At 40.4% G+C, this 11,720-nt stretch overlaps 1 protein-coding gene across 4 annotated transcripts in view; it reads right to left on the bottom strand.

The window, feature by feature from the left end:
* Window positions 1-4,177: 4,177 nt before the first annotated feature.
* Window positions 4,178-11,720, bottom strand: part of LOC104124062 (COMM domain-containing protein 5) — an 18,362-nt gene continuing 10,819 nt past the window's right edge. For 2 of the 4 annotated variants that reach the window (XM_035891934.1, XM_035891935.1), the window contains exons 5-7: window positions 11,257-11,352; window positions 9,348-9,423; window positions 4,178-6,799 (exon numbers count right to left, since the gene is read on the bottom strand). In XM_035891934.1, coding sequence (XP_035747827.1) covers window positions 6,698-6,799; window positions 9,348-9,423; window positions 11,257-11,352 — 274 coding nt within the window. In that variant the 3' untranslated portion in view covers window positions 4,178-6,697. Of the gene's footprint in view, window positions 6,800-9,344; window positions 9,424-9,765; window positions 10,022-11,256; window positions 11,353-11,720 lie in introns of those variants that run through there. The other 2 variants (XM_035891933.1, XR_004841665.1) reach the window with 2 other exon arrangements.

Genomic DNA, 11,720 nt, shown 5'->3' with positions numbered 1-11,720 from the left:
CTGGTGCTGCCCGCTGCGGTAGGTCTCGGGCACGGCAGACGTGGGCCGGTACTCGCCCGCCTCCCCGAGAGCCCCGCCCGGGCCGTGATTCCCCGCGGGCTGCGTGGGGAGAGCCGTGCCTGCAGGTACCTAGCTGGGAACCGTGTCCCAGCGGGCAGCCCGGTTACACCGTCCCGGCAGTTGCGTTTGACCCGCTGGTCTGCCGTGACAGCGCGGTGAGAAACGGAATGAATTCCTGGTTTTGGTGTTTTGTTACCTACGGTAATACAAGAGAAATAGCAGTTCAAAGCGGTTTTGAAAAACAATGGCATTTCCTGCTAGAACGGGAATTTTAAAGCCTGTAGTTCTACAGTTAACCACTCTCTTTAAGCCCATCTATGCAGTAGTGAAGCTATTTTAATGTCAGGTAATCATGCTTTCAGGACAAGCAAGCAGAACATTAGAAGAAAAATGTCATGTTTATTTGGTCATGCAGTGTGGCATATTGCATAGATATAGCTGTCCATGCCAGGTTCTAGATAAAAAAAGCACATGCCTTATCATGTATGTTTGTTTTGTTTAAGACAGCCGAGTTGACCGCTTCAATCTGCACATTCCCACCAATTTTTGTTATATGAAAGGATCTCACTAGTTGTGTAACTGGTTGTGCTAAATGTAGCCTAGGGAGAAAATGACCGTGCTACCATGGAATAGAAGCAGTTGTTTTAAAATAAGTTGTCTGCTTTTTTTGTTTGCAGTTTTACGCAGATCTACAGTTACAGTTTCTAGAAATGCCCATTATATAGACACATACATTTTCAAATACCCCAAAAATATAGGGCACTTTTCATGCTGTCTTAAAATCCACTGCAAGAATTTGAAATTTCTGAGGATATCATATTACTGATTCTATTGGCCGCCTCACAAAGCTCAAGAGAGGGGATGAAGGAATTAATTTCTCATTTCTTTCTTACAGAAGTGTCTGGACTCCCCAGCTTAGACTGTTAGCTAAGCAGGTATTAAGGGACAAGCCCTGCCTATAGGGTTTGAATGGACAGGACAAAAGATGGAAGAAAGGAGAGGGAATGTGACTTTTCTAAGACCTTGTTTAGAAAGGATACTTGAGAAAGTTCAGATTCACTTAATTTGAAGTGAAAAACTAATTTTAAACCATCTAAGTTCTGGATCTTAACTCCTGATAATATACACTTTAAATTAATAATGAGGGCTAATTTTGTGATGTTTATGTGTCCATGTGTAGGCAATCCTTAAGCTTATACTGAAAGTCAGATACATAGCTGGAAGCAGAAGCCAGCCATCAGAGCCTTCAATTGTCTTTGATTCTTATGATGCTAAGACATTTTGCACCTGCCAAAAATTTGGCCACTCTCTATAGGGCTCTTAAATCTTTAAAAAAAACCATAAAACAGTTGTTCATCAGCTTACTGTTCTTCCCAGGCAAGTCCTTTATTAGAAAAAGGTTAATTGAATAACTGCTGGTTTCAGTAATTCTTTCTGCCATCACTTAAGTCAGACAATAATCCAAAGTATAGCCCAGCCTGCCATCAAATAATTCAAATAAAGGGAGGACAACTGAAGCACTTAAAATTTCAGTTCAGCAATGCTTCAGAACAGTTAGAGAGCACTGTGTCTGTGCTCAGAATTATGGGGTTTTCCCACCGGACTCAAGCGTGCTAACATAGACTTCTTGTTTTCCAAACTTCCATGGCAAGCAAAACTCATACTATAAAAGAACAAAACCCTTAACAAAAAAAGAAAAATGCTTTCTTGTAGCCTTGAGGTCGACAGTTGTCTCTATTGCAAAACTATAGTCTCGGCAACCCCTCAGTGTGTTATTTTATAACCATTGTCCTGAAAACCACTATGAGTCAAAGCCTATTCAAGCGAGGGAAAGTGACATAACCACTGGTTACCAGTAGCAATGCAACGACAGTCTCTCTATCAGGGACACACCACCAGTATTTACATAGTTACGTAGCAGATGCTCTAAGAGATAAGTCATGGTGTAAAGGGAGGGTTTCTAGCAGCACAAAAATTCAAGATTGGGAATGGAAATAGGTTATCATAGAAAATGTAATCAGCATTTGTGCTCTGAAAGGAACTTCCACAGTTTCTATTTACAACGTATGAAAGCATCTGCAAGGCTAGCTGACAGTCTGATCACTCGGGACTGAAACGAGTCTCAAAAAAGCACTGTGAAATGCACTTCTGGGAATTCTCTTACACCAGCAGGGACGTGGCTGAAACATGTCAAGAGAAAAGGGCAGCCGTGCTTATAAACTGCTCCTGTGGTGGGAGCTGTATCCTCAGGAGGGTTCAGAACACAGACCTTTATCCAAAGCCAGGAAACAGTTAAGACCTTATCATGGATGGCCTATGGGCAATAACTCTGTGACTTCGTAGGGGAGAAACCAGCTGGCTCTGCCTCTGCTAGTTCCTGGTATGTGTGGTGTTTGGTAAATGTTAGTACTCCGTGGGGTGTGACAGGTACAGAATGAGCCGTACAGTCACTAATGGCAAAATATTTTAAAGCCAAGATACTGGTTTACTGTTCACTAGAAGTCAAACAACTATAAAATATTTGATTCTGATATCATGCCCGACTCTGCAAAGACTGTTTTAGCAAAACAGCTGTGTAAATTGAATGTACATAATCTAGATATGCTGGGATGTTTTTACATAACACATCCTGAAAGCACGGAGTTTTCATACATTCATACATATATTCATGGATTTGGAGCAGCAGTGGGTCATGAGGTATACTTGATTAGAAAGCAAAAAAAAAAGGAAAAAGCAAAAAGCAAAAAAAAAAGTGCAACCCTCTACCTACCTGCATTGTTCATGAGATCAAGAAGGGATTTATCCTGCACTTAAACAGAAGTTAAAGCTAGGAGGTGACTCACTCTGCAAAAGCACATCTCCCTTGTATGATTTTTCTACAAAGGGAGGTTTAATTTCTTCCTTTTAATGACAATGAGTACAATAACCATCTTCTTCAGCAGTTAATGGCTGGCATAACAGGCAGTATGAGAGCATGACTACATTCTTCAGCCTTCTTCTGGAGCTATAATCTGCACTTTGAGACCACAAAAACAACCAACAAACCTGTTTCTTTACCCTCTCAAACACAACTAACCCAAGTGTGAAATTCCAACCTACTAGTCACGCTGACAAAGCTGCTTCTCTGCTGGAAGTAGGGATGTGAAAAGTCACATCATGAATACAGCCACAGATGGCTTTTTATTTTCAAGTGCTCTGCACACACTGTAATAGTCCATAGGCAAGAACAGGTTTGGACTGATGGCCCATGGAGTTGAGCCAATTAATAAAATAAAAAAAAAGGCAGGTCTGGCCGTCACATCAGGAAGCTGCTCTGACTTACAGTTAGAGAAGAGGAAGTGAAGACGTGAGTCGTTCTGTGTTATTTTGCCACTGAATCCCTGAATGACTTCTGGCAACTATCTTTAACTCTCCTTTTGCATTCTGCCTACTGTGACTACTGCATGCACTGGGCATCTCTGCTATTGTACACACATGATTTACATGGAAAAAAAATCAAGATCAAGTTCTATTTTAAATGTTTTGACACATTAATCTTGAAAGAAAAGGCATAATGTTCCATATACTATAAAGAAAATGGAAGAAAAGGTGGAGAAATTTATGTTCACATGCCATGGTTAGAAAATCACTAGAATTAAGACATGACAAATACATTATCCAGTAAAATAAAATAATTCCCATGGCACCATTGAGTAGAGAAAGCAATTGGATCACTGGGGTTTGTTTTTCAGGGAAAACTACCAAACTACCAGTAGAACCTGTGAAAGTTCCTTGTTACCTATGGATCTGTGAACAGTGTGTAATAAAAAAACCAGTGTCCTTCCCATTCAAACCTCTTACCTTCCTAACTAGTGACTGACTAGTGATCAGCTTGACAAGACCTTGGGACCAACAAAGCAAGCTCCCCACTCAAGTTGCATCTTTCACCGCATGATATAGAAAAGGGGATTCACAGTGTGTCTTTGAAGTGTAACCAAACTTTGAGTTGGGAAAAATCGTTTCTGTTCAGACATACCCAGATTCTTAGAAGGTTACTTTTGTTCTGTATTGGAATGAAAGGGCTACAGTCAGAAATTCAGTGGAATTCAAATTCCAGAGTATTTTAATTGTGAAGAAGATACTTCAGTGTCGAACAAATATTTAACACATAATTCACCATGAAGTTCTGAGAAACCTAACAATAATTTGAAGGCTTGTATTTTACCAAACCAGAGGAACCATCCACTAGCCATTTTGGTGACAACCGCTGTTCTACTGCAAAGCTAATCCGTCAGAAGGAAAGCCCAAATTAACTCTTCTTTTAAGTACAGAGGAATGAAAATCCTGTGTGTAAGTACCCCTCAGTGTGCTTGGTGAACCTCCAGTTACAGTAAACTGCTTAAGGTATGGCAAGACAAACTTGTGACTAAGAGGTCCATCACCCCTTGAGGAGAACATGAGGAAGACAGTCAGGAAGCCTCTCCATTTCTGGAAAACATGGGCAACTGCTATGACAGGAGAAACCTGAATTCTGTATTCTGTCTAGAAGGTAAAGGTATTTATGGATTTTTCTACTCTGACCAGTAAAAAAATACTTTGCAAATGTCTTGAGCAATTTTACACCCATACAGTGTTCTGTTTGTCTGAGAGGACTTCACTTATGGTCTCAGTTGAGATACCTGTCCCGTTTGAAACCACGTAAACCTAAACAATCCAAAAGGAAAGGTTATAGCAAGGAACATAAGAATGTAGGTTTTGTTTCACAGCTTGTGATGATGTAATTCCAGAAAGAAGGTGAACAAGCTTCACTAAGTAAAACCAGAAAGAAATCACATTAATGCAGTCTGCAGTCCACTTGAAGTGACAGGAGCCAATTCCTCTTACATGCTTTGGTGTGACCTGAACACAGTAGCTAAGATGCAGCACGGATCAAACCCAGAAGTTATTGATGAGTAGTCTTCAAAGCAAATGGGACACGCAGCTTTCAAACAGTTTGAAATCATGGCCGATAGGTTTATTTGAAACTACAGGACACATTCCTGCACAGGTTTTAAAAGCTTTCTGGACCACAGCTATGTAGCTGTCTTTAGATTGTACTTTAGAAAAGTATGACGAGGTCTTGTTATGCCTGTTGTGATTCTTAAAATCCAAGAACCAAGTCATCCTTTCCTACACAAACATCTGTGGGAGTGTAAAAGGCCTCCGGAATCCACAATTTTAATTTCAGCAGTTTTCTGCGGGGAGTGAGGATGATAAAGGCCAAGTTCTACAATCACAAAAGAATGAAAGTGAGACGTATGGGTGGTATTACTGAGGTAGAAACCCTGAAAGCAGCTAGAATAAGCCAGTGCTTAACAATGGTAGTGGCACGTGCTTTCTAAACTACCTCTGACAGCCAGACAAATCCTACAGTTCCAGGACCCACGGCCTGCGCTCTCTTTGGGCCGTTGCTCACAGCCTCCGTATCTTTGCTGCTGGGGGAAAACTCATGCAGGCAATGATTGAGGAATGCATCCCTTCTTGGCAAGACTTCTAGGGACATACTTGTGGTCCCACGGCGTTTAAAAGAGACTTAAAACATATGCTTCAAGTTAAGGGAGTTCTTCCAAGGTTTGCTCATGGGGCAAAGGAGTATCTTAGAATAGAACAGAGTATTTCAGTTGGAAGGGACCTACAAGGATCATCCAGTCTAACTGCCTGACCAGTTCAGGGAACTTCAGCCTATGCCTAACTCTTTTCCTGACCAGGGGGCTTAGATACCCGCATACCTGTGACTTTCATCCCAGAGACTATATGCAGCCTCTTCATCCTGGGGTCTGACTTGCACTATCAAGGAGTATATAGCTGCAGTGGTCTACAAGGCCTCCTGCTGTTCGCTGCCATCGCAGTGCCAGAAGTTTCTGCCCAGCAGTAAATCAAGATGATTCATTTCACATCAAACATATAGGGAATACATGAATCAAGAGGCAGGCATTTCCCCGTGAGAAATCTGTGCAATTACTCCTATTTAGCCCATTCTGATCAACCAGGTAAAGACTGAGATTGCACCTTTCCACTTCTGCAATTCCATGGAATTAGTTCCAGAAGCTCAGTTGATACTTCTTTCTTGATCCACAGACTTCCAATTTTCTTCAAAATCAGCCTTTAAATACCTGTGGCTATACCTCAGTCACTTAGTGAGAAGCCAGACAGCAATTTTACTTATGCAAAACTCAAGTTCACATTTGTCATACTAGGGCACAGGAGTGGGTTTTTAATTTTATTTTTTATTTGAGATATTGCAGAGCTTTCTTATGATACACAATGATGGGTCTTCCGGTGGCAGGCTTTCAAAAATATTTAGAGTGATGAATCATAATCAGAAATAAATGACTCTTACATCTATTAAGACAGTTATTTAAAAAATGTTTTGATGAATCATGCAAAAATGCTCGCAAACAGCATTATACTTTTTCATAGATATATTTTTTGGTTTTCCTTAATTCTTATGAAAAGAGCTTGTGCTTTTAACACTTGAATCAAAAAAATATTTACAGCAGACATCATAAATGCTACACTGCAGTTCAGACAGGCAAAGCGGTGATGGTCCCCTGCTCTGTCATTCACAAAAACACGCTGAGGGTTTCAGATCTGTTCTATAAACTCCCAATTTAAGTGTTCAGTCCTGGATCTTCAATATGCTCCTCTTCTCCAAATCATTCATTTCCTTCAGTATAAGGGCAACATTGTATCTCAGTTCTTGAAACTTTGCAACTGGTACCTGAAATAGAATATTCAGGTTAGAAAACATGAAACATCTTAGGAACTTTGACTACGGCATACCTATGGCTCGGGAACATTCCACAGCATCAGCCCAATCTCTCCTAAAATTTTTTATTTTTTTTTAGACTTAAGACAAAGGATTTGAGGTTAATAAAATGCAGTTAATTCAGTTCGATCATGTGGGTGAAAAAGGAGAGTGGGAAAACCCAGAAGTAACAGCTACATAGTATATTTTCTATCCTGCCTGATGTGAGAAAGGTAGTACTCCAGAATGTAAACTGATGGCTGATGTGGTGAAGTAAGAGAGTCATGGATTGGAAGGGAAGATGAAGACGCCTGGAAGGTCGTGGAGCTACAGAATTCTCAAGTAACCAATTACAGATACTCTGCTTGTCCAAACTTGCAGGAGAGAGGAACTGAGCCTCAAAGCAAGAGACTTGGCAGCAATCTCAAGAGCAAAGGGGACTGGGCACTGCCTATACATGGAAGGCAAAAGATTTTCATTAAATATACAAAATATTTTCAACTGTGCAGGAGACTCATGGACTTTCCTTTACCATTTCAAGCCTGAGAAGCCAAACGGATAGAAATGTATTATCTGTTAAGGCAGAGAACCACATCTGAGCACAGGCACAGACTGGGTGACACAGATTAACATTAGTGCAGCACACAAATGCATGTGCTCGCATGAGTACCAGTAGCAGTCTAGCTAGTCCCGGGCTGCTCTGCAGAGCACTACTGAACTTACTCTACTTCTTTGACTACACCGAAGACACACAGTTCTTTTGACAGAGTCCCTTGTCATCCTTCTGCCTACTGTAGCACAGATATCAATTATGTGACACGAATCCAACATCTGATTTGCATTTTCCATATGCACCAGAAATACATAAAAAGGCATCATGTCCTTTTCACTTTTGACATATATACAGCAAGACTCAAAATGCTGCAATTCCCGTTGCTTTTTAAAAAATCTTCATTGTGAGAAGTCACACTGCAATTAAAAAACCAAACCAAGCCCAAGAGACCAAAGCATGTAACTACTCCCTGTGGCATCCACATTTTAAAACTGTTCATAATGGAATTATCTTCTGGACTTACCATCTTACATAAGCCCTGTAGTTAGCAGGACATTCTGAATGTGACCGAATGAAAGGAAACTGAAGAGCTGAGGACTATAGTTGCTTGCATATGGTACCTTGAACCAAAACACAGGCCTATCCTAAAGAGCTACTAACTGCGGGAAGACCATTCATTAGATAAAGGAATCATGTTCACAGCCAGATCTTTGGCATTCAGGTCTAAGCAGCAGCAGCAAAGAGCTGATTCTAAGAGAAGCACATTCAGATATCTGCACTTCTGCACCTACTGGACAGGCACACCAACACACCTCCACTGCAGAATAGCAAAGGGTCTTCTACAGGCTTACAACAAAAACAACCCCTAAAACCAAACCAACCAGGAACAGTGCCACTAAGACCAAGACTTGACATTATATACACCAGGAAATAAAGCCCCAAATCTAAACAGTAAAGAATATATAATAATTTTTATTCTCACAAGTGAAACTTACCCTGTTGTAAAGGGTCAACCCTAAGTCCATGGCATCGTTTAAGTTCCATGGAAGACCTCAAACAAAGCATATGGGATACTCTGAGCTGGACCGTCCACAGAGGGTGAATTTGATCTCCTGTTAAGTGACACCCTCAACACTTTGCAATGTAGCACAGAATTTGTGACTCCCTCAATAGCTGCCGCCTTATGAAGCATTGTAACCATAAAAATCAGTCCACCTCTTTCAACCCACAGTGCTTTGGTGCTTCCTCCAGACAACTACTAACACATAAACTGAAGCCAAAACCTTTACAGAGTTCAAATGTAACAATGCCTGCTGTGCACTGAATTCCTGTATGCACCACCACGTTATTTATAGAACAAATAGCATTCCTTTTCAAAGGTTAAAAATATGGAAGAGTTTATGCCATCTTCTGGCAAGCCTTTACATACAGTGTCATAAATACTGCCACTGACTAATTCTGAGGTAAAAAGCAAAGAGGGGTTTTTTTTTATTTTCTTTCTAGCAGCAATAACTGCACTGAAGAAAAAGAATAAAACTACCTCTGCCACGGAACAGAACGTTACCATTCTCTACCAAATGTAGGAGGTTTAGAAGTGTATCATACATTACATAAACTGTAATTTTTCTGCCCTCAAGAGCCACCATCAGGTCTGAAGGTTACAGTTGATAACAAAACCATGCTTTTTAATCAAGCCACATATTATGCAACAGTGCTTTTCAGTAATTAATATTCTTCTAACAATTGAGGTTTCAGCAAAATGTGTGTAGGAACAAGGTACGAAATGATTTTGGTTGGCGTTTCATTATATATTGTACGTGGCTACACTGAACTTGAAGGATTCCAAAGCAAGCCAACCAATGATAATGCATTGTTTACAAAAGCTTTAATATTTTTACATAGTAATTCAACTTTCTAAAAAGAACTTCAAGTGGTTTCTTTCTTATTTATTGTGGCAATCAGACTTACTTCAAAGCGATGAGCTGTCCCATCTGAAAGCTTCATCATCATTAAAATGGATGGTTGAAGTGCACGGGCCAGTGAACTGAAATTATTTACATTATTAGTGTTACAACGATAGACATCAGCAGTGTGATGAGTACAGCATTGCACATAAACAATTTAAGATGTTCATATAGGCTTTACATAGAACATGAGTAATTTCAATCATAGAGTCCTGTACCTGGCTGGATGGAAACTCATGAACACAGGAATCCTGTCCAATTTACCTCAGTATTGAGACTAAACATTTTTTTAAATATTTTATTTACTGCAAGTTTAGGAACATTTTCATTTTATACAGTAATCAGTTTAGTGGAACCATGATAGGGATAAGAGCTGACCAAGTACTGTTAGTAACAAGGCACGGTTTTCTTATGCAGTTTACCATGTTGCATTAATCCTTTCCATTCCCTCATACTTTCAACTGCCATCTCATTTGGAATGAAGCTCTTCCAGTCTTCATCCCAAATTTGTGGGTTGTTATTTTATTTCATGACCCAAAGCGGGGAAATGAGTCATTCTTGTGTGGCTTCCATCAACCGATGTTGCCAAAGCCTGCTCAGGTACTGACAGGCATTACAGCCGGAAGCCATACCTCTTCGCAGAGGCTGATAAACAAGAAATCCCGTGGGGCAGGTTGGCTGGAAATAAAAATAATACAAAGGAAAATAGAAAACGATAATGTATTGCTCCTGTGTTGTTTGGAAAACAAATCATAGGATTTGCCTGCAGCTTGCAAGCACTGTGCCTGAGGATGTTTACCTGTACATTTTGCTCTCTTATAGATACAGATTTTTTCCGCATAGCGATACCTGTGTGGTGCTTATGGCACTGCTCATCTGAGTCACCTGAACCAGTAGCTTGTGACCATTACAATTTTCACTTAGAAGCCTTTTTTCTTGATTTCAGGAAGACTGTAAGACTATCCCTGATTACTCACAGGCCTCTCAACCATGGCAGCAAAGAAACTGCACTCTTCCTCAGATGCAGGTATTCATGAATGCAATATGAAGTCACTCATGCTCACAATTTATGCTACTGACAAATACTGGATCAGATTTTTTTTCTTCACCCTGGTCTGCCTTTGTTAGAACTAGACAAAGACCAGGAACAACACAGACAACAGGTTTCTGTTTCCTTCTAGCTCTAGCCAAAGATCCATCCCCCAGCTGCCTCTGCTGTGGCAGATGGCAAGAAGCTATTCACTGTGATCATCCTGTCAGTGCCTGCAAATCCTTTTACTCCTGTTTTGTGAAAGAAACTAGGAGGTAGATCAATGACCAACTGCATAACTATGGCAGCATGAAGGTGCTGTTCTGAAGGCTCTCTTTGTAGAATCTACAGTAGACTGTACTGGTGATGCAAAGTCATTTTATTTAACATGTGTGACATACAAATGATAGTCTGCTTGAGAAGTTGAATAGATGATTTCCCTCCCCTGCTCCAGTGAAACAGAGCTTGGCTGGCTGCGTGAGGCTCAGTCCACCTAATTTATTCCATCCTCTCTGAGGAGCTGTGGAGTTGTATCAGCTCCATTAAGTTTCAAAATATTAAGAGAGAGACTCAAACTTTGAGTGAAATGTTTCTAGCATAGAGGTTTTACAGATCAAAACAAATAAGGAGCCTAAAAAGTACCATTAGTAGAAGATGAAGGCAGCAGCCTGTTGGCAAGTCCATGTTAACAACAGTAACCTGTATATAAACTGACTTTACGCTGTTCAAAAAATCCCCTCCGTTATCTTACCATTTAATGCTACATGCCAATCCCTAACAGCAAGATACATTTTAACACTGTCAACGTTTTTAAGCAGCACAAAAAGTCATTTTAATTTTGGGCAAAATAATTTTTAGGGGCATGCAGGAGTCTTTTTTATACCTCGTGGATATAGCTACGTCCACTCTCCACTTGAAGTCCTGGACACCGGGCAGCCTACTTCCTTGTATCAGAGCTGTGCTTTCGGAAGCAGGACGCCTACAGAGCAAATCAGAAACAGGAGACTGAAATGCAAATTCATAGAAGAAACAACAAAGTAAAGAGAAAATAAGATTCCTCAGTACAAACCTGTCCAGAATTTGTTTCTCTCCTACATCTATCCTCATTTAGAGAGGTCTGAATGAGCGGAGGTTTTGTGTATTTAAGACAGCTGTGTCTAGATAACCCACTTTCCCTATGCTTCACTATGGGCCATGTTAAAAAAAAAAAGAGAGACCAAGTGACTGTGTGTAATTCCAATAAACTGATGTCACTATGAAGTTTAGTAAGAGTCATTGTGGTGTCTGGCATATCTATTATTTCAATTATATGCAACTGTGAGGCACAGAAAGGGATCTGCAAATATA

Source organism: Egretta garzetta, unplaced genomic scaffold, assembly GCF_000687185.1.
Source record: "Egretta garzetta isolate BGI_Z169 unplaced genomic scaffold, ASM68718v1 scaffold53, whole genome shotgun sequence".
NCBI lineage: Eukaryota > Metazoa > Chordata > Aves > Pelecaniformes > Ardeidae > Egretta > Egretta garzetta.
Note: the sequence above shows the minus strand (reverse complement) of the source record. Positions and strands in the feature narration are given on the sequence as shown.